Source organism: Primulina tabacum, chromosome 1, assembly GCF_025594145.1.
Source record: "Primulina tabacum isolate GXHZ01 chromosome 1, ASM2559414v2, whole genome shotgun sequence".
Lineage (NCBI taxonomy): Eukaryota > Viridiplantae > Streptophyta > Magnoliopsida > Lamiales > Gesneriaceae > Primulina > Primulina tabacum.
The window spans coordinates 51283680-51306636 of NC_134550.1; the positions used below are offsets into that span (position 1 = coordinate 51283680).

The 22957-nt window shown below is 33.7% G+C and overlaps 3 protein-coding genes, 1 long non-coding RNA gene and 1 pseudogene across 4 annotated transcripts; 3 read left to right on the forward strand and 2 right to left on the reverse strand.

Annotated features, from left to right (window-relative positions):
- Positions 1-4051: 4051 nt before the first annotated feature.
- LOC142519423 (uncharacterized) lies at positions 4052-5924 on the forward strand. Its single transcript, XR_012813770.1, has 2 exons — positions 4052-4974; positions 5560-5924. It is a non-coding gene; the product is annotated as an uncharacterized LOC142519423 (long non-coding RNA).
- A 1164-nt stretch (positions 5925-7088) lies between these two features.
- LOC142547343 (small COPII coat GTPase SAR1A-like) lies at positions 7089-8964 on the forward strand (annotated as a pseudogene).
- A 1384-nt stretch (positions 8965-10348) lies between these two features.
- On the forward strand, positions 10349-11282 carry LOC142512071 (uncharacterized). The gene is made up of 3 exons (XM_075619673.1): positions 10349-10890; positions 11054-11121; positions 11179-11282. Exons 1-3 carry the CDS (start codon positions 10349-10351, stop codon positions 11280-11282), a joined length of 714 nt encoding a protein of 237 aa, XP_075475788.1.
- Positions 11283-12967: 1685 nt separating this feature from the next.
- On the reverse strand, positions 12968-16165 carry LOC142547350 (phospholipase A1 PLIP2, chloroplastic-like). Its single transcript, XM_075655608.1, has 5 exons — positions 15375-16165; positions 14501-15034; positions 14315-14374; positions 13732-14148; positions 12968-13644 (listed from the first exon to the last, which is right to left on the reverse strand). Exons 1-5 carry the CDS (start codon positions 15936-15938, stop codon positions 13117-13119), a joined length of 2103 nt encoding a protein of 700 aa, XP_075511723.1. The 5' UTR covers positions 15939-16165; the 3' UTR covers positions 12968-13116.
- A 2062-nt stretch (positions 16166-18227) lies between these two features.
- On the reverse strand, positions 18228-22753 carry LOC142547360 (dnaJ protein ERDJ3B-like). The gene is made up of 10 exons (XM_075655619.1): positions 22532-22753; positions 22295-22443; positions 22032-22164; positions 21288-21399; positions 20853-20969; positions 20654-20740; positions 19775-19834; positions 19326-19403; positions 18838-18909; positions 18228-18730 (listed from the first exon to the last, which is right to left on the reverse strand). Exons 1-10 carry the CDS (start codon positions 22600-22602, stop codon positions 18572-18574), a joined length of 1038 nt encoding a protein of 345 aa, XP_075511734.1. The 5' UTR covers positions 22603-22753; the 3' UTR covers positions 18228-18571.
- Positions 22754-22957: the final 204 nt, after the last annotated feature.

Genomic DNA, 22957 nt, shown 5'->3' on the forward strand with positions numbered 1-22957 from the left:
AAAAAACACAATCAACATTAAATCGTAAATCTGAGGCCAAAATCAAAGCGAAAATAAAAACGAAACAAAAAGAAAATACAGCCAAAAAAAAAATCAAAACACAGAGATAGAGAGCTCTTACCTATCGGCAGCATCCGAAATCAGGCGGAAGAGATCCTCAGAGTGAGGAGATGGGGCTATTTATAGAGAACTTAAGGCCCGCATAAAGATGGTTTTTAAATTTAATTGTTTTTTATTATTAATTATTTTATTTTTATATTAATGAAACTTGACGTCGATATCTTTGACGTGTATTGAAAAAAAATCAGGGCTTACACAATAACTTGGTCTGCATTAAGTAAATTGTCAGGTAATTACCTACATCGGACTAACACGTTAATCGAGTTTGCATTTGATAAACTATCGAATTGACTAAGTTTTTGTGAGACGGTCTCATGAATTTTATCTGTGAGACGGGTCAATCTTACCGATATTTACAATAAAAGTAATATTTTTCCATTGATGACCCAAATAAGATATATGTCTCAGAAAATACGATCCGTGAGACCGTCTCACACAAGTTTTTATCTATCGAATTAATGCAGTAGCAGTAAACAAGACTAGTATAATAAACTACACCAACAAATTCAATGTAACAAACTCCCTGAAAATATATTGATAAAAAATTAAATTTATAATTATTATTCAAACGTTCACTTATTTCAAAGACTCAAAAATCTCGTTTTTTGTTATTAGTTTAGTATGAGTGGGTGCACAGAAGGTGACGGTGCCAAACGAAAAAAGTGGAGACAGCAAAGCAATGGGGCCCCATGGGGTTGAAGCCTGGCTGTTTTTGGCTGTACCCTCACAAATCATTTTTCGTTTGGCTTGATCTATTTTTTTTAACAAATTAAAAAAAAAAAGACGAAACCAAATTGAATAAACGAACAATTTTTTTCTGTCGAAAAAGCAAAATCAAACATAATTTTTGAATAAAATTTCAGTTTAATAGAAATTATCAACCTTATTATTAATATTTTCAGTAATATTATTATTAGTTTATTTAACGTTATTTATTGTTATTGGTAATTTCAAGATTATTATTTTATGTTTATTCTTTGTTATTAATCACCATAATATAATTAATTGCAGTATTTTTTTAAAATTAAAATTTCATAAATTTTAATAATAATGATAATTAAAAAATGAATAAAATATAATTTTAAAACTGAAAAAAACTTTAAAATAAAATTTATTTAATTTTTTGTTTATTTATTTGATAAAAATTATTATTCTAAGTATCATTGAATTAATTTAAAAAACCCAATAACTTTATTTATTTATTTATTTTTTTAATAATAACTTTAACTTTATTTATGTTTGATAAAAACATTTCTTAGTACAAAATATATTTCGAAATAAACGAAATGAGATTTAATAGTTTGCATTTTTGTTTAAATAATATAAAAACATATATTATAATAAGAATAAATTTGATTAAAATTTATCAGTCATTTTTAAATTAAAATTCAAATCTTAGCAATAATTTTTTACATACCACTATCTGAAAACACCATAGTTTATAAATAACTTCCTACAAAGTCAAATTTACATTTTTGTTCTTTTATTATTTATACATAAATATATATTTTTGTGTGTATTCTTTATCTTAAATATAACTAGTATATCATACGTGCGATATGTTGGGTGCAATAATTGTTCTTGCTTGATAGACCGATCGAACCGTGGTGCTTGAGTTGTATGCGCTTTAAAAGATTTGAGTTGTATCATTACCACTAGCTATAGCTTTTGGTAAAACAGCAAACGCTCCGTCTTACAATTGGTATCAGAGTCAAGGTCACGGGTTCGATTCTCATTGATTGCAAGGAGTGCAATTATTGGGAGGGAGATTGTTAGGTGCAATAATTGTCCTCCTTGCTTGGTAGAGCGATCGAACCGTGGTACTTCAGCTATTATGCGGTTTAAAAGATTTGAGTTGCATCATTACCACCAGCTATAGATTTTGGTAAGGCGACAAACGTTCGGTCCTACACGATGCTCAGGGTATTATTTTTATGTAATTAATGATTAAATTTAACAACTTTTACTATTTGAATTACTTAAAATACAAATAAACAAAATTAATTATAAAACATATAAAGTAGGTATATTATAAGACGGTTTCACGAATATTTATGCGTGATACATGTCAATCTTATTTATATTTATAAAAAAATAATACTTAGTATTTTGTCATTGAACCTTTTTAGCTACAATTACCACTTATCGAGATTTTAAACACCTGGGACTCATTATCCTGAATACAACAACATACAGTTGATTATGATTGCAATTTTTTCAAAAGAAGTCCTAAGTTTTATAAAAATTGGACCTGTCTTTTATTTAGAAATTTACAATATAAAACATTAAAAATAAATATACTGAATTCTACATGAAACACTCCCACTACAATATTATATTTAATTGAATGATAGAGCTAATTTGAACTTAACCAATTATATAAAAAAACTTGACAACATAAATATTTATATATCAATATAACAAAAATATTTAATCTGAAATATTTATTTACACTAGAAATAATGCTCGTGTGTTGCACGTGAAAAACACAAGTTGGAGTAAATAAATTTGAAACAAAATTAATTAACCAACAAAAGATAATGACAATAGTATTGTAGATTTTGACAATTCATGTTAATTACTCATATGTAAACTAATTTGAAAAATAAACATATTGTTTAATAAACTAAAAAAAAGAATATTCAACTTTTTATCATATAATTTTCTGTTTGTTATTGTCATTTATCTTAATAAATGCACAATATTTTCTTCATTTCTGCAACATACTAATATATAATTGTGATGAGTATGGTGTTAGTTCAAAAAGACTAAATATGATTGTTGTTAATGATTTTTGCTTAAATAATATTGAAATGTTTCACCATATGTGGTTAATTAATTAGAAATTAAAGTTTCAATATAGTATATAGATAACTGTTTTTTCTGTATGAGTTAATGATTGAATCCTTATGAGTATTTTTAAATTTTTTTCATTATAGTTTTTTAAGTTAGTGTATTTTATAGTTCCTTATGAGTTAGTGTATTTTTAAGTTATGATTTCTAATAATAATGTATTGTGAGTTTCTTTGAAAAAAATAATGTCTTGTGAATTTTATTTTTCTTTGCAAATATAGATCGAGTCGACCAGTCTCAGCAATATAGACCAATGAAACCGTCTCATAAGAGACCTATTCATGATCTTTTGTCATGATTTATTTAAATAATTTATAAATGTGAAACATTAAAACTTGTTGGATGCAAAAAAAACCTTTTACATAAACACGTAAGCTCTAGCTAACAGTCATAAATAAATGGATTAGAAAAATAGAAAAATCAAACGAAAAAAAGGATAGATAACAATAATTTTTTTAACCATATTTTATTTAAAAACTTTATAAATATAACCATAATAATTAAATTAAATCATTAAAAATACAAAATTAATGAAGTTGTAATTGAAATCACTTAAAAATACATCATTAATTGAGGTCATTAAAAAAACACAAGAAATGTAAACCATAAATTTTTTTGAATGCAAACAACTTTGAAAAAACTATTTTCCTCTGCTGCTTTGATATAACTTCAGTAACATCCAACCTTATCACTCATTGTCCTTTTTCAACAACTAAATATTAAATTATTTACTCTCTCTCGGACATTTATACCTAACATACAATGACATCCAATATTTCATAGATGAAACGTAGATCATGGTAGACAAATAGGGTTCGGTCGACCCTACCCCTGCGGGCGAGGTCGATCCAAATGATCGAATTTTTTCGAGTCAATTTTTTTTTTTTTTTTACAGGAAGGTGGGCTCGGATCACTCATGTGGAGTGACATGAGTGATCCGGGCCGTTCATTGCCCGCACGGGCAGGTTGAAACAAAACGACAAATAGAAACTGCCACACCATCAATCAAATCTGGTAAGATTATGGTTTTACTTCATGGAATTCAGTTTCTTACATGTCAAAATTTGTGTTGTCTTGAGCTATTGATTAGAGTTTAATCGCAATAACTCAATTTTATTAATCTGAGATTCGTCAACTGATTATTTTCTTTTTCAGGTTTTACGAGGGAGCTTGTTGTCAAAAGTTTATTTTTGTTAATTTATTCTATAATTTTGATTCAGGAGTTATGTGCAGATTCTCTATGAAATATCAACTATCACCAAATATTTTTATGTCAAAAAATCCTAATTTGGTTATAAGGAAGTTTTTAACATTGTTCATTATTCTAACGTGACTTATTTGCTAAGCTTTGAACATAAATTAGTTTAAAAACAAAAGATTGAAGCTCATCCACCAGCCAATATAGCCAACTCATACATCTCCTTTGTAAATGTTGAATTCAAATTAAACAAGAATTAGATTAATTTTAATGAATTATTTCAGAGTTTATTTTTATTGTTTCCTTTGTGTAGAAAACGTAGCAATTGTCCCGATATATAATTTTTAATCATTAAAGCATCATTGTAAATTGTAATATGCCAAGAACTGAATATAAGTGGCAATCCAAATATTTTTAACTACAAAAAAAAAAAAAAATCGATTTTATTGAGGTGTAATTCATAAAATTTTCAGCGTATGTTCTTATTTTTTAAAATAATTGAATTATTCTTATATAATTCTAAAAACACCACCCGCAGCATGCCAGGCAGCGTTACTGAAAAGCAACGAGGTTTTTAAAACTTTTAGGAAAGAAATTGAGAGGGTTCGAAAGCGTTACACGCTTAAATGTTAAAAATATATATCACAGCATTATGGATATTTCTTTTCCTTTGGAAGACAAATTGTCATCCTTGATGTTTCTGTTCTTGAGCCAAATCGATCAAGGAGCTTAGGAAGGAAAACTCCTTTTTGACGAACAAATGCAAAAAAATCAGACTTACTCTGACAGAACTTGCAGATGAGGTATGTTTGATTTTAAAGTCTCCTTGCAATGGACCTTTTTCAATCCCACACCTTATTCCTTATCACGTCTTTCTTCACATAATCGTTGTAGGAATAGAATGTTGCCGGTTAATAAAAGTGTAGATTTTTCAGCATTGAATATATATTTGGTTTGTTATTTTTGCAAAGGAACCCTTTAAACATTGGGATGCATGGTTCTACTCCACCGCCTTGATTCAATCTATCTGGGATGAATGAATAATAAATCCCATTGAAATGTGAAAAAAAGTATATTGCACCTCCTTGGAAAATAACCTAGCAAATTCCCATGTTTGTAAAAGAGATCCATTTAAAGCCCAACTTCTGATGAAATTGTTGGTAGTATGAAGATAGTACTTCTTCAGTCTGACAGAATCATAACATTATATATCATTGATACCTTCCAAGCAATTGCAAACAAGTTGCATTTTATTTTCGCTAAGAATGCGGTGTTTTGTGATATCCGACATTAGATATGACAATTTTTCATGCTTTCTGAAATTAGCATTCATCAGGACTGCTATCTTCAACTTACGTAGGAAACATTAACATCCTATTTTTATACAGCGGGAATGTTTGAAGAAACAGCTCGAAAAAACAAGAAACCAGTAGGAAAAACTCGAGTCTATATGCCGCTCACTTCAGGCAGAGAGGAAAGCAAATGCAGTAGGAAGCAATAGCTTGGACTCAATCCCAGATTAAATCACACCATTGAAATATCTACGGCCTGTTATACAAGTGATTGTATAACAGTTTGTACTTTGGTCATGTGATTGTATGATAGTATACTTTGGTAGGAGTCGAGGTACTGCCAAATAAAGTTCTAAAAAATCTCGTCGGTGTAACTTGGTGTCTTCATGCCTACTTTCAGCTGTGTCCACGATCATGAATAGCAGTAGTACTGTTGTCCATAATATATTCACTTGTTCTCTCACATTTCTTATTTGCTGAATAGCAGTGGTACTATGTTATGCTACTCTTTATTGTCATCGTTCAAGGCGAGTTTATTACAAAGTTGTGCATATTATTTTGATCAGCACTCTAGATTTTTAGTAGTATTTTACTTGTCATTTAAAATGTTTATTGTAAGAAAAGAAATACTTATAATGGCTGTATGTAGTTTTCTGCTGATATCGATGATAAAGAAAATATCAAATGAGGTTTTAGCGTCCTCTCTATGTTTGCTGAACAACTGGTGTGGCAGATACTGCTTTTTCCATATTTTTTAAACACAGTGCCAGCTTGAAATTCTAATCGCATGGCTACGGATTTAAAAGAAAATAAAATATTACTATACTCGTAATATTTTTAGCTTTTAAAATTAAATTATTAAATAAGACATACATAAATATGAACACCTGATTAGTTACTCTGGAAAAAAATATAAATACTCATATCTTGAACTACAAATCTGGGTAAGACACCTCAAGAACCCTACCTAGTTAAGTGTTAAAATCGAACCGATAATCGGTTAAATTTAATTTTTTAAAAAATTAAATTAATTTTTTTTCTATGCTTTTCAACAAATTTCATAAAATGTTGGGACGCAGAAATTCAAATTTTAAATAATATTTTTTAAAAAATATGTATTGTTGGGTTACAATTACTTACAAAAACTTTAATAAAAAAAACTCTTACAAAATAGACTTTTTTAGAAGTTAGAATTTTTGGTTTTGAGATTATGCTTGTACTTCTATTATAAATTAAAAACAAAACATTTTTCAACATTTATAAAAACTTTAAAATCTCTTCTATTTTTTTATAAATAAAATCACTTAAAAAAACTGAATTTATTTAAATTTTTTTTAAGCTACAACTTGTATATTTAAATTCACTCTAAATCAATTTCGGATTAAATAGAATCTACCTTAAATATAATTGAGTAGTTTTCTTGTGAGACGGATCAACCCTGTCGATATTCACAATAAAAAATAATACTTTTAGCATAAAAAGTAATAATTTTTCATTGACGACCCAAATAAGATATTCGTTTCACAAAATACGACCTTTGAAACCGTCTCACACAAATTTTTGCCACTGTAATTTCACTCATTTCTAATAATATTATTTCCTTACCATATGTGCCTTTAATATGGATCAATTTGGGTTTCTGATTCAGAATTATTTCAATCCGACTCAACGACATGTCTGAATGATTTTGAATCCGTTATAATTCAGTACAATTTTGGTAATTAGAAAAAAGAAACATTCAATATCCATCACATTGTAATGAATATTTTGTGGAAGTGAATTTCCCCCTAATTTTTGTTGTCTCAGCAGTAAAGTCATAAATTTTGCAGGGCAGTCGCGTCCATAGAAACAAGCAGTGAGCGGAAGCCAAAATTTGTGTCTCGATCGACCGGAATCGGACATCTCTAGTACACTCACACGAAGAAAGATGTTTCTATTGGACTGGTTTTACGGGGTGTTGGCATCCCTCGGGTTATGGCAGAAAGAGGCTAAGATCTTGTTCCTTGGCTTGGATAATGCCGGTAAAACCACGCTCCTCCACATGCTCAAGGATGAGGTACTTCCTTTTCAGATTGTTTATTTCATATTTCAATGGATCCTGATTGATTGATTGGGTTGGGATGTTGGTTTGATCCAGAGATTAGTGCAGCATCAACCCACTCAATATCCCACCTCGGAAGAGCTGAGTATTGGGAAGATTAAGTTTAAGGCTTTTGATTTGGGAGGGCATCAGATTGCCCGCAGAGTTTGGAAGGATTATTATGCCAAGGTAGCTTGAATTCAGATATTTCCGACTGTTATTTTGTGGAAAGGCTCGAGTGCTTGCTATATCTGTTGTGCCTGTCAGCTGTATGATCACGTTTTCATCAGAAAGGGGAAGTTAAATTTGTGTTGTGTTATTAATGTTGTAGAGGATTCAACTTACTTAGAATGGATAGTGGCTTGTAATATATGCTACTTATCCACTGTTTTGCCTCCACTGCTTGGCTGAAAGTATCTGTGAGTGCTTGAGTGGATTCTTGTCGTTCTGATGCATGTTTGCTCGCTACTGTGGCTACGCATGTAGAGTGTTTGTGATGTTATATTCACCTCTACGATGTAGCCTCCCTTCTGTAGATGTGCGAGAAGTATGAGTATACACCCTTGCATTCATTTTTTACCCTCTGCCTCTGGTATATGACATGAAAGTGAAGCTCGAGACATTTGTCATAAAAATTGTTGAATCATGCAGTTATTGCTATCACATTTATTCGAATAATATATTTGTTTAATCTTGATGGAACTACAGGTTACTTTTGTAGCATGGCATACCATTTGCCGACACCAAATTTTTCTCAAAAAACTTTGAACTCCAAATCAAACTATTTCCTCCGAATATCCTCATGTTCCTGCTTTCATTAATATGTATTCTTGTGATTCGACAGGTTGATGCAGTAGTTTACCTCGTGGATGCTTATGACAAGGAACGTTTTGCGGAATCCAAAAAGTAGTTGGACGCACTCCTCTCTGATGAGGCCCTTGCTGCAGTCCCCTTTCTTATTCTGGGGAACAAGATTGACATACCTTATGCTGCCTCAGAAGACGAGTTGCGTTATCACCTTGGCCTCACTGGTGTAACCACAGGAAAAGGGAAAGTGAATCTAGCAGAATCTAATGTCCGTCCTTTAGAAATATTCATGTGCAGCATTGTTCGGAGAATGGGCTATGGCGATGGCTTCAAGTGGGTATCTCAATACATAAAGTAGGGTTTTAGCATCAACTGAATACGACCATAACACTGTGTCCTGGAAGGAGAGGGGGTTCGATAAAGATGTTGTGAAGAAGGGGAGAAGTTTCACTGATGTAGTTGCTAAAACTTGTTCCGCATGGTGCTTGTTTTTGGTACGTTATCCAAATTTTTTTGGTTCATGTGTTAATTGTTGTTGCATCAACTTTCAATATTTTATTCAAAAACATGTCAACTGTCATCTGCCTAATTATTAATTATCACTCGTCGGACTATGACTGGTTTTGGAGCTGCAATTTTGAGAAGATCAGGAGGTTCTGGCGCAGTTATGGTTGATAATAAAACTGCTTTCCCAATATCATGTTCAGTTGTTTGCCGTCTTTGCAAGCAAACCACTACCCTTCTTCTCATCAATTCTTGATATGTTTATATATCACGAATTGCATTGTGTTCTTGGCAACGAGTGGCCAACAATTTGAATGTTCATGTCATTGTATCCTAAAAAATGCATTGATACATTAGCCTATAGCTGTTTGCTTCCCATTTCTCAAATTGTTTGGTTCTCGGCATATTTCATCAAGAGGTGTTAACTGTACCGACTGACTCTGTGGTACATACACACCCATATAGACAGACATACACACAATGGAAAAAGAAACTGATTATGGTTGGGAGGTTCCCATAATAAGTTTACACATGAAACTGACGCTACGCCACATTAGCGTATAATACACACTGACACATGCGCGTACATACACAAACATATATAGACATACATGTACACAAATATGTATACATATATATAGATGTCAAAACGGGCTGACAGAACTGTCAACCATCAATCTTCATTAGGCTTGGCGGGCCACTAAATAGCCAACCCAGCCTAACCCGCCTTGGGCCGCGGGTTAGGTGGGTGACCCGCCTAATTTTAAAAAATGCTAAGAATTTTTTTTTTAATAAAAATGTGCTAAGAACATTTGAACAAAATACGAAAAACTAAAGAAATATAACAAAGTTAATTATCATTAAAATTTATTCAAAATAAGTCAAATAAAACTTCAAAATATCTATCTAAAAAACTAAAAAATACATTTTTTTAAATAATAATAAAATCCTATTCTGGCATGCTGACCCGCCCCAACCCGCAATCCAAACAAGCTCAATTCGTTTGACTCGCCTACAAATGGGTTGAGATTTCCTCAGCCCGTCTCATTTTTGTAACGGGACGGGAATACCAGGCCGTCCTAAACCAATTTGACAAGCCTATAAAAATATATATATATATATATATATATATATATATATATATATATATTTAATGCGGGTGTTTGATTGAACGGTTCCTCTGGCATTGTGTATTTTATATTAGTTGGGGATGGTTGGTTTGACTGAGTCCATGGTTGGGACTCCATATTGCATTATACTAATTACTTAACTAGATAACTGTAACATGTACTATATAATACAACGTTTGACAACATCAAATAGAGGGTCTTTCATATATCCACCTTACCTAATATGTTTGTAATTTGTTGTTACCTAGTCCACCATAAAAGTTGGAGCGGTTTAACGAACACCTTCCAGACCACACCACATCAGTAGCAATATAATGCATGTTTTTATTCATCCCATAATCTCACATCAAACCAACCGCCACCCATGGGGAATTCCGTATCTCACTGGCAGTCAGGCGGTGCTGCCGCCACCGGGAAGGTAATATTATCAGACGGTGCTGTGTTCAAGTACGACGAGCCACTCACAGCTGCAGAACTCATGCTAGAGCACCCGCAGGAGGTTGTGGTTGAACTGATCAATGGGAAAAAGCCCACCCCATTGGCAGCCGACGAAATCCTGGATAGGAAGAAGCTTTACGTCATGCTTCCAATCAAGAAAGGTAAGCAAACCACACTGTCATACCAAGAAGCCAAAGAACTGCTAACCAAAACCAATTCTTTATTGAAATCCAAAGCCTTTTTATCTTACACTGGGTTTCTTCCTATGTTTGTGAGAATTTGTCATCCCGTTCGGGAGCACGGTGCCCCCGTATCAATGCATACAAAGGAGGACCGTAATTATTTCAGTGCTGTTTCTGAGTTGGAGGAGCGTCCAGAGTTTTTAAGCAGGCAAATATCCGGAAAAGGGTGGAAGCCGAGTTTGGATACTATAAACGAGAAGACTACCAAGGCTAAATCCATCCATTGGTTGTTTTAATTATTCAACTGTTTTCATTGATAATCACTTTTGGAAGAGCACATCATCACTGTCATTATATTTCGATATCTTTGTACATTATGTCATATAACATCGTCCATGTGCGTAGTGTAAACTCTGAAATATGTTAGAATATTTGCTTGTCATTCACAGTCCCCATTTTTGCAAAGATGTCGCCTCTGGGCATTCCCGCATCAATCGTCCACCTAGAGGGCAACCAGGTCATTTATATACATTATAGATTATCTGCATATGACATCTTCCACATTTTATAATAGAACTTCACGAAAAATCATTTATATCGGATTCAGATGAAGAAAATGTCATCGATTTTGAGTTTGAATCTGATAAAGATGAAGTATTGGAGAAATACGAAGATTAACATAAATATTTTAGAGATTTAGGCTTAAAAAACACGGCATAGGCGGTGCCTTAAGTGACCCCGCTTATATTTTTTAGAACACTGATTTTGACTGAATAAAATATTTTCATTTTAATATGTCGATCCAACTTGAACAAGGAAAACCAGGATGTTGGGTTCCGGAAACATAAGTAATCTTAAGAAAACTTTGTTATTATATCGTTGACATATTTTTCATCGAGTACGTGTTTTATAGACGACGTAACAAAGCTTGATAGTGGTAAATGTGTGTCAACCTCCTTCAATAATCAATAAAACTAGAAAATGTTGCAAGATAAAACTATTATCAAGTATATAATATAACATTATGACATTTTTAGCTTGTAACTTGTTAATGTTTGTTTTTCATTCAATAACATAAATTTCTTTTTAATTCTTTCTTTCGCGCGAAATCACTAAATCAACCAAATATGTATTGTTTCTCTCATGTGTTACTCATATAGTGAGAATAAAACATATATTTTACACATTAAAATATATCTAACTAAAAAATAAAAGAAACTAAAAAAATTTTCTTCCCATTTTGTAATATTGAGTGTTGTTTTGTTTTATTTTCAATTTTTTTAAATTTATGTAATATAAGTTTATTTTCGACACACCAGCTACGTAAGATAACATTAATATCAAATAAAACAATATCCGATAAAATCTAAGTTATTTGATGAAAATCAAACATAAAAATTACATAACTAAAACCCGAAACATTCTAACTTACAATACTAAAACTTCAACATTTCTTATATTATATTAGTATATAAAAATACAGAAAATTTCTGGAAAAAATTGAAATAAAGAAGAGATAGAGATCGTTTGGCTACTATTTTGACCTATATACACGTACTATGCATGGCCCTACCTGCTCCATGTACGTACGCAACATCTTCCCTTTTTGGTTTTTTGTTTCTTTAAAAAGAAATTTATATTATTGAATTTTAGATAAACTCACATATAACCTTATATTATACACTCATTTATATTTCATACGCAACATATTTTAACCATTCAGATTATCTTGTATACATTATAAAAATGGATAAAGTAATGTACATTAATATCCATATATTAGAATTATTATATCATCGTTAGATCATATTTTTGTGGAACTATCTTCGATTTTGTTTGCAATTGTTATGATTATAACATAATAGTACACACGAGCTAAGTCGACTTGATTTAAATTTGTAGGCTTGAGATCGACTAGAATTCGATAGAATATTCAATTTCAAGTTTGATTCGTGAAAATATCAAATTGTTCTTCGAGTTCGTGTTCGAAAAAATAGAAAATATTTGTAACATAATTTTAGAGTTTAAATTATGTAGTTATATGGATAAAAATATCTTTAAATTAATTATCTTCCAAAGATATTTTCTAAAGATAAATATATCTTTAAATTATATATATATATATATATATATAATTACTCGAACCCGAATAGCTGAAGAACTACTCAAGTAGAAACAATCAAAACTCGATTTGAGTGAATAGTCGAGCTATTTGAACTCGACTCAAGATCTGTCAGATCAAGATTTAATCATCTTTTTAATTAAGAAAGCCATTTAATTAGCATGAGACTATCTCGTTCCTAATTTATTTCATTTTTTAACGTTCATATATAAATGTATGACATTTTTTTAAAAATAAAACAAAATTTAATTTAAATATATTGTTCATCCAATATCATCAAGTATACATGTGTTGCAACTCCATCCCCAGAACAAAAACCAGGGAGCATTGAGTTTCTTTCTTCTTCTACGCATAAACAACTGAATAAAGAATGGTATACAAAAAATTCATCTATCTTTGGGTCGTGGGAAGCAAGAGCACCACAAGCAAATGCATGTTCTTTGATCTCATCAGCGTACTGAGTCGTTTCAAAGACTCTCTGCTGCTCTGTACAATGCCAGATATATTGAATTGGACTTGTCCTACCAAGTTAACCGACCTACTTATGATGATTCCAGCACTGATCCCGTGTCGAACCACGACTGGCCACCAGAATTTCCGCCCGTGCTCTCTCTTAGCTTTCTTCATTCGGCTAAGCTCTTGTCGAATAAAGTGTCGAATGGATTTCAGGTAAGAGTTCATATCGTGGTCTCTATGGATGGTTCCTTCCGAGCCATATGCGGAACGGTCACTTAATATCTCGAGAGGGTGTGGGGAGTTTAAGAACACTGCCTGTGCGGCGAAAATTTGCTTCTCTGCTTTACCAACACCTGTTAAAACATATAAACCACTGCCTGAAGGAAGAAGATCGTGGCTCGGAGAGAATTTTTCGTCTGGTTGAAGAATTAAAAAATCTCCCATTGGAGCATATAGCAGCTTCTGTGGATTATTAATGAGAACAGAGTAAATATTTTGACAAATTAATAGAGGATTGGCCTTACAGTAAGATGATCAATAAATACTTGCCTGTTCATTAAGACATGGATGATTGCGAAACTTCCCATTTACAGCCTTGAGAAGTTCGGCAACATGTTTTGGATAATGGCAAGAGAAAGCTCGGGGGACAATATCCCTGTGCATAGCGATTGAACGAACATGATTTCGAGGCAATCCAAGGTCGCGGAGAAGGCGGTCCCCTCCACACATGATCGACGGTGTCCCAAAAGTTATAACCGGGAGTAATGATGAACGGGGTGCTTCACCCCTTATCAGCAACATGAGATTTACAAGCAAAGATAAACTTCCGCCAAGAGAGTGACCCGTGAAACGGAGTTTAGCACGATCACCTCGAGATTCAATGTGAGCCCGAATTTCAGGCAACATCTGCTCGTATATGCCTTTTGCTGCCTCGTAAATACCTCTATGCACTATCACATCAAGTCCCTAAAGCAAAAGATGTGTTGAATTCATTTATCGTGCACACATCATACAACCATATTAAAGAAGGAATAAACTACGTCTAAAAAGCATTTTTTTCAAGAATATATTTGACTCCAAAACCCAAAATCAGCAGTTGATGGCACCTAAAAAATGGTAAATAAATGATCACCTCAAACTGAACGGGCTCAAAAAGCAAATTGGCCAGCCAAGAAGCCAGCGACTCAGATCCCTGTCAGCAATAAAACATTTGGAAGCTTTTTAGAAATCAAATGGTCATCAAATTAATCATATCACGGAAAGCACAAAGATTCTTTAAGTGGCATAAAATTTTCTGAACTTAGTCTAATTCTCCTACTTGTATGACAAAAAATCGAGTGGCACTCTGATCATCATCGCACACAAACCACTCGCATGGCGATGAGCGAGTTGAATTCAAATCATCTGCCACTGCTTGCTTTACTTCCTCCTTTGCTGCAACAACCGCAGTCACCGAATCGGTGGTTGCAATTAACGAGGCCACGTCCTGATTGAATGCATCAACATCGACAGTTCCCGCATTCATTTCTTCAACCAACTTTTCACTTGACATGGACTTGGAAGAATTGAATTGAAGAAAGCTCCTCGTATGAGAATGTAGATACGAAGCAGCAGAAGCAGCAATCTGACATGCAGCAGATACCCTTCTAAGGTTTCCATTTAGCATTGTTTCTACTCCTTCAGCCTGCTCGATTTCATTTCCACGTGCATCACGTGTTTCATCTGCTGCTTTCACTTTCTCTTGTCGCTCTTCAGATGGTACTCTATCTTTCTCAGCTTCCATTGCTTGCTCTTTTTTCTCAACAGATGAAGTCAAGAAACGCAATCCATGGTTCTTTAGGAGATTCTCAGGCTATAACACCATTCAAAAATCAAAGCAGAAAGATCAGGCCATCAGGGAATAATCTCTGCGCATTAAAATTGATCTGCCCACATAAGATGACTAAAGCCAGAACTTCGGAGTTACAAGCCAAGCCAACATTATCACAACAGTTCAATACACAGGTCTCAACATTTTTCAAGAAAAACCAAGATCTAAGGATAACTATAAATAAAGAATAAACTCAGAACTAAAATCCAAGTTTAGAGTCCAAATATAAACATCACATATCAAGCAGATAATGATATTTTTCGATGCCCTGCTGTTTCCCGAAAAAAAAATGGAAAGAGTTAAATGTCAAGTGAAACCTTACCTTAATCTGAGGAATGGAATAAGCCAGGCTCCCTAAATAAGACATCTTAGCATATAATCTAGCATCCGCCAGCGGCACCTTACGAAGCAGTTTCGTAAACAACTCTCTATCAAACTCAATCTTTTCATCGTTGTCAACAGCACATACATCACACCTTCCAGTCTCTTCCCCGCAGAATTCATCTCGGTTTTCATCATCTTTCTCCATCTTTCTTCGAATATCATAAACCCGATCACCGTATTTATCTTCCTCCCTGAAAAGAGACTTCACACGTAAAATCTTGAGAACCCAATTCTCATCCTGCTCTTCTGTACCCGCCTCATCGATTTCTTCATTTTCATCAACCGAAACGGCGTCGTCCACCGCGATTGCCGACTCATACCGGTGTTTACCATCGGGCCAGAGAGATCTCAGCGGGTGCCGGAAAGTGAAAACCCACCCCGGATTCCTCCGAGGCGGCGCTGAAAAAAACGGCTTCTCCAGGGGCACAGAGCTAAGTCGGTGTTCCCCATTTGGCGCAGCTGCCACTGCATGAATCCCGGCCTTCAAACACAAAACATCCATGCTTTTCCTTGTAATTGATTCAAATCACACTCTTTGAATGATCGTTTCCTCTTGTGTTCCCGGGAGAGATTGGGGAGGAGAAAATGCTGTTTCTTAATTTGTGTTAGAAATCAGATAAAGCCGGTGAGCCAACTTGCTCCTGTATCCATTTTCCACCGGAGTTGGTAGAGGATGGGCAGAGGAGCGTTGTGTTGTACCAGTTCAACCTTTAATCAAACGTTTTCATTTTCATTAATATGAGGAAAGCCTTCTTACGTCTCTTTCCTCCTTCGGTCACATTTTCTTTTAAAAACATGATATTCTTTCTCACCAAGGTCTCACGAATTTATTTTTATACTAAGATAGATCAACTCTATCAATATTTATAATAAAAAATAATATTTTTAGAATGTGTTTGGTTGAGTGGATTAAATAAGGATGAATTAATAATCAAATATTTATCGTTAAAATTTTAAGTTGTTTTAATAATCATTTTGACCCGGTTTAAGATCCAATTTTATAGATAACTATTTGATTAATAAAATTGGATCTTAAATCGGGTCAAAATGATTATTAAAACATCTTAAAATTTTAACGATAAATATTTGACTATTAATCTATCTTTATCTAATCCACTCAACCAAACACACCCTTAGCATAAAAAATAATATTTTTTCATAGATGACTCAAATAAGATATCCGTCTCATAAACTACGACCCGTGATACCGTCTCATACAAATTTTTGTCAAGTATTATTAACAGGATTTAAGCATCAATCGAGACTTGTTTATTTCAAATAAAAAAATATAAAAATGATTAAATTTATTTAAATAAATTAAAAAAACTATTCACAATCAATTAAACTTGAACGTAAGATCAACATGCCATTGAACCCTTTAGTTTCCAAAAATCGTTTCTTATTTTTTTTCTAAGAAAAAATTCTCTGCAATTTTAATTCAACACGGTTTTTTGGGAATAGTTTGAAAATGATATTTGTTAATTTTTTTTAATTTTAAATTATAATATTTTTAAAAATATTTATTACAAAATGACATTCTAACACATTGGAAAAACAATCACCAAAATAAAGGTTAAGATTTTATAAGGTCATATTTAAAAAATATGGTCAAACAAGTCATGTTCTGCAATTTCTTCGATTTTTTTCTTTCCTTTTTTCATTGCTTATTATTATTATTATTATTATTATTATTATTATTATTTTGTTTAATTACAAGAGGGTTGTTTGAAAACTTGACGAGAAACGTTGGAAAACAAAAATGTTTAGATTTAGTAGAGCGAAGACAAAATAAATTAAATTTAAATTTAGTAATAAAAGATGTCGAATTAGGAATTACTGACGAGTGAGATCTATAAGTATCTAGATAATTTTACAATCAGACGAAAGATCAATAGAGATTCATCACATAAAATATAAGTAAGATGATCGGATTGGAGAAGTTTATCATATATTTCAGGTTTGCTATGATATATAGATATGAACATTGGGCAGTAAAGCGAACACATGAACAAAATATTAGAGTTGAAGATATGAAAATGCTAAAGTGGATGTGTTAACATATAATAATGAATAGACTAATTAGTATTTTACATAAAAAGTTGAGTTTGAGTATATTGAAGAAAAATCGAGAGAGATACGTCTGAGATGATATGAACACGTATAAAGATAAATAATTCAGTTAGGAGATGTCATATCATGACTATATACATGTTAATAAAACGAAGAGATGAACAAAAAAAAACTTGGATAAAAATAATTAGAATATGTCTCTTATGAAATGATGTTATGAATCTTTACATGTGAAATAGATAAATCCTATCGATATTCACGATAGAAAAAGCAACACACTAATTATTGTTTTCGAGACAGAAGCTGGATTTGGTTATAGTTAGGAGAGTCGGTGGGGACAGGAATCCAGATCGAGGATATTGATCAAGGGTGGCGTAGCGTGGCGGGTAACTTTTGAAGGCTCTGATTTTGTCGGAATGCTGGCGTTTCCCTACAACGTGGTCAATTGAGAGATTCTGATACTTTTTTTCCCATAAAAAATTATATTATATTATTATTCTGATCCATTTGAAAAATCCCACAACAGGTATTATTTTTAATGGGATTCTTAAATTGATATTAGAGGGAAAAAAAACCTAATTGAGAAATATAGGCAGCAAGGACATTAAAAGATACAAGGATCCAATAGTATAGAAAAAAAACCTTTTTTCTCCCTCTAATATCAATTTAAGAATCCCATTAAATTGATATTCAGTGGATATCAAATGAAAATTGCACATCATGAGCACAAAAAAGAGTGAGGTGTGGAGAGATTAGATTATCCTATGTTCGCTGTATTCAGTTAATCATATTACATCAAAAGTCTTTCTTTCCACCCACTCAAACATGGAAATTTGGTAGTAGTTGGTAATTGATGGTCCACTAACAAAATAATACACAGGAAAATATTCAAGGTTGGGTCCCCATTTCTGCTGGATCCCAGTGCTATTAATTGGCCCGTGCGGTCCAAAAAGCCAAGAGATGGAAGGTTGAACCTAAACATCCTACTATTTCAATTTGAACAAAATTGGCATAGAGAGGTGAACAGAATTTTAATAATGTAGTCACATTGTGGTACCCTGGTTCCTAACCAAGAATTTCCTTGATCTTTGTCTTTTGGTTCTCTGTCAATGAAGTGGGAAAAAGAACTTCAAACTTGACGTATAGATCGCCCTTCTTGTTGCTAAAGTGTAACGGCATCCCTTCGCCCTTGAACTTCCTTACTTCCTTGGGAGTCGTGATACCCTGATGGAGGAAGAGAAAATATTTATGATAAATTCTCTTTTGGATACAGCAGTAATACAACATAGTTGGAGCTAATGCAAACTATAGCAATGTAAATTGGCACTCACCTTGGAGCTAACGTCCACTAAATGTTCATCGAGGTGTTTGATGGTTTTCTCAAAACCAACAAGTGCTTGCACCTGAACGTGAGAGGACATTAGAAAATTATAGTATGATTTTAAGAGCAGAAATTTTAAAAATACAGAATCCGCACGAGCTCACTGTTGCCAATCAATCAAGTGATCAATGATTAGCAGAGATTAGCAAAAGCTTGTTGAGTAAAAGAAAATCCATAATGTCTCCTGCCAAAACCTACTCAATGGATCTTCTTAAATGTTCAATTTGAAAAAAGCGGCATTTCAGAAACTTAAGATGGGTACAGCACACAATTGTTCTCAGTAACTCAACCAACCAAATAAACAAGCCTTCCAAAATGATTTGCAATGAAAATTATCTTGCAGTGGCAAAAATACCACGCCTCTACAAATTGTTGGGCAATAAAGTGAAGTGATTATGATGCAAAAGGAGGGTGTAGAATTGTCCAAAGCATCATTACCAAAGTAATGGTGACAGTTGTGTGTAGATCATTGCCTTCCCTTCTGAAGCGATCGTGGGGTGCTGTACGAATTCGAAACTGCCCAAACACGAATAAACAATCAAAAAAGTGAAATGGCTTGTCACCATGCTACAAACATGGGTTCAGGGATTCTAGTGGGTTGTGCCAAGACAATGAGATACAAAAAAAGCGGAAGTAATAATAAGCCTTGTCTATTTCAAGTTTATACCATGAGAATACACAAAATGAGGAGAGGGGGAGATTTTGCACTTGTAGTGGGGAGGGATGAATAAAGTGGGAGTCAGTTATTTAGCAAAGGCAATTTTCACGATTGGATGTTGATAGCACTGCTGGGTGAGAGAAATATATTCTGTCAGAATATTATTCTTGCTAGTGGTAGTAACACGACAACATTAAATTTATTGAAAACCATGGAAAAAGGACCAAACCTTGAGATCTCCAGCTTCACCATCAACTATTGGCTCCCCATCCTCATAAAACAGCACTTCCTGTGGAATAAACAGGAAATTGTTTTTTTAATTGAAATACCGACGGACTCAAAATGCAGTTGAGAGGATAACAAAGCATACCATAGAACAACTAATTTAAATATCTCAGACAGTACCCTTTAAATAGGTCAGAATTCAGATGTATCACTACACATAAATGGAAAAGACTTGTGCAAAGAAACAAGTACATAAAATGTAAATTACAATACAGCTTCATATCTCAAGCACAGGTAATGCAACTTTAGCAACTGCTCCAACACATATATGCAAGATCATTTCATGGAGGCAATTCAATACGCGATTAGCACAGCAAGTGGATATAAATCTGAGAGATCAGCCCCATAATGTTCGGAGGCAAACTCATTTCTATGGACAAAAGCCAAAACAATAGTGGTTTAAATCATATGGTGTAGCACTCTGAAATTCTATGTGTGCTGCCAGAATGATGTGTTGTTCATGACAGTTTTACCTTTAGGAAAGTGCCACTCCAAGTTTCCAACAGGAAAAAGGAATTCCTGGCTCATGGACATTTGTTAGACTCTTTTTGTATTAAATAATAACTGAATCTAATCCTAACTAATCATCAGACCCTATCTAAGCATCCAATGTCCACATAATTGGAAGGTAAAAAGTAGTGATGAAGATGAAATGGCTCAAGCAAATGAAAGAAAGGTATCCAAAACAACAATATGTGGCTGGTTAGGAAATACTGATGCAGTAAGAACTTAGTATCTGCTCAAAAACACGGTAGTCATTGCCTGAGGCCCTGAATAAAAACAAGCACCGACTGTATCTGAACAGGGATGGTGGCAGACTTACTTGCCCATCCTGCATTCCTTTCTCAATATCCACTGTGATAAAATCACCTTCTCTTTCATACTTCACATTTGGGCATTGTTCACAGACCTGGAATGCAATAAGCAATTTAGATAGATGTAACATAAAAGAAACCAGTGGCATGAAAAGTCCGGCTGCCGCCACACGATATTCAAAGATATTTCATAGGGAAACAACATGCCTGCTCCGTCATCTGCTGGAACATCCCCGGACCAATTTGCTTGTGATAAACCTCATTTCTACAGTTGCAGCGTCTCTTCCCTGGGGCTGGTTTTAGCACATTTTTCACTCTCCAAACCTGATGATTTTCACATTTGACAATGGTTATTGACAATGGTATTCCAGTAGGAAAGTAAAACATGTTTATTAAAGTACGATGAATTTTTATGTAGTGAGCAAAGCATGGGAAAACCAAATCCAAAAGTGAAAGTCACACAGACTGGATGCAACAAGTCATTGAAAGGACATATTTTTAATGAAATAATTAGATTTGTTTGTATACCTAAAAATATTGTTTTTTCCAGCACTTTCCAGAATCATTTTTTTTCAATTTTTCATAATCAAGGAATTCAATCTATGGGATTGTCTATGAGCCCACTTGTTTCGAATAAAGTACCTTCATGGTGCCCCCCATGTACAGATCTTCAAGTGTTGCATCCAAATCAACAATCACATCATCTCCTTTCACAATCTTCTCCTCCTCTTCCGTGGGACCTCCACCAAAAAAACTTTTAACATATTCCTTTGTCAGCAACAATACATATAGACTTATGGCTGGATTTTGAATTTCACAATCAACAAAAAATGCCATTAAATTTGGGAGAAATATGACAAATGAGAAACGAAATAAAACTATCAGCGATCTAATAAGTAATCTATATCACAATAATTGACAATATTCAACACCCCAATAATGCAAGAAATATTTTGATTAAGCTATGAAAAGTACTGAGGGAACATGGATGCCAATGTAGTTGCTGCCTCAGAAAATTTCCACAATAATAGGTGCACTACTATGGTGATCTCAAATTCCAAATTCTCGATTTGAAGAAACCCGCTAACCCGGTTTGTTGGAATCCACTGACTAACAGCAGAATTCATGCATGCACTTTTTTGCAAAATAGAGCCCATAAATTGCCCCTTTTGCAGATTCCAAAGCAATATATAAGCATAGAAAGCATCAAACGCATATTAAATTTTCAATATATCTCTTCCATAAAATCCTCAGACTTACAAATCATCATCACAAAATCACATGCACAAATTTAGCATCATATGAAGGATTATCATTTCAATTAGCAAAACATTTCTGCGAGCACAATGATGCAGTAGCGGGTAATGTTTAGCCGAAGGAGCTTACGAGCTAAAAATATCTTGAATATTCATTCCTCCTCCTCCTCCTCTACCACCACTAGCAGCATGCTGTTTGAGACCTTCTTCGCCATATCTATCATATATACCTCTTTTTTCACCATCAGACAGTACCTCATAAGCTACAAAAAGCCAACCATTTCAATCCAACTAATCAAATCTTAGAGAGAGCCACGTCAAGCTATATGATATTAATTTCTAAGCTTATCCCACAAAGAATATGGACAAATAACACAAGAAATCGAATGATACCATTATTGATTTCAGCGAATTTCTTGTTTGCCTCTTCGTTTCCTTGATTTTTATCAGGGTGATATTTCAAGGCAAGCTTTCTGTAAGCACGCTTTATTTGCTCGTCCGACGCGCCTTTGGGAACTTGGAGAATGTCATAATAACTCTTCCTGCAAATAAAAACCCCAGACAAATTAAGATACATTGAATCTATACCATCGCACCAAAAATTATTAATTTACAAATACTACTACTCACGCGGCAATGACGATCAGATGGCAAGATAAAAAGCAGAAGAGGAGCAATAATTTTGATCTTGGATGCGCCATATCGCTCTGGCACAAAGATCAAAACTATCACTACGAAAATTAGGTCTTGAAATCGGAAACGAAGGGAAATCAAATCAACAGCCTGTGTAGAACTGCAATTGCTACTCAATATCTGTGCACGTATGAGTGCGAATTTGGGTAGAACGGTGGAGCGCGGATCGAAATGCGAATTTTTCATATTTGCGTGACGATGGACACATGCAACGTGGTCTTTTGGGAACTGACCAATCAGAGAGCCCTCCAACATGTTTCATCCAATCAAAGTCCGCCACGTTTCAAATCACCCCCCGAGTTTGGTGGGTCCGGATTCTCTTTCCTGTTATTAGACGCTTATTGCGGTTTGTTTCAACCTGAT

Excerpts from the sequence above, each read along its gene's own strand:
- LOC142512071 (XM_075619673.1), top strand. The coding sequence starts at position 10,349 with ATGGGGAATTCCGTATCTCACTGGCAGTCAGGCGGTGCTGCCGCCACC. Across the intron at positions 10,891-11,053 it reads AAGGCTAAATCCATCCATTG|TCCCCATTTTTGCAAAGATG; the intron begins GTTGTTTTAATT and ends TGTCATTCACAG. Across the intron at positions 11,122-11,178 it reads TCCACCTAGAGGGCAACCAG|AACTTCACGAAAAATCATTT; the intron begins GTCATTTATATA and ends ATTTTATAATAG.
- LOC142547350 (XM_075655608.1), bottom strand. The coding sequence starts at position 15,938 with ATGGATGTTTTGTGTTTGAAGGCCGGGATTCATGCAGTGGCAGCTGCG. Across the intron at positions 14,375-14,500 it reads CTCGATTTTTTGTCATACAA|GGATCTGAGTCGCTGGCTTC; the intron begins GTAGGAGAATTA and ends TATTGCTGACAG. Across the intron at positions 13,645-13,731 it reads ATCCATGTCTTAATGAACAG|AAGCTGCTATATGCTCCAAT; the intron begins GCAAGTATTTAT and ends AATAATCCACAG.
- LOC142547360 (XM_075655619.1), bottom strand. The coding sequence starts at position 22,602 with ATGGCGCATCCAAGATCAAAATTATTGCTCCTCTTCTGCTTTTTATCT. Across the intron at positions 22,444-22,531 it reads CATCTGATCGTCATTGCCGC|GAAGAGTTATTATGACATTC; the intron begins GTGAGTAGTAGT and ends TTTTATTTGCAG. Across the intron at positions 20,970-21,287 it reads ACATGGGGGGCACCATGAAG|GTTTGGAGAGTGAAAAATGT; the intron begins GTACTTTATTCG and ends GAAAATCATCAG.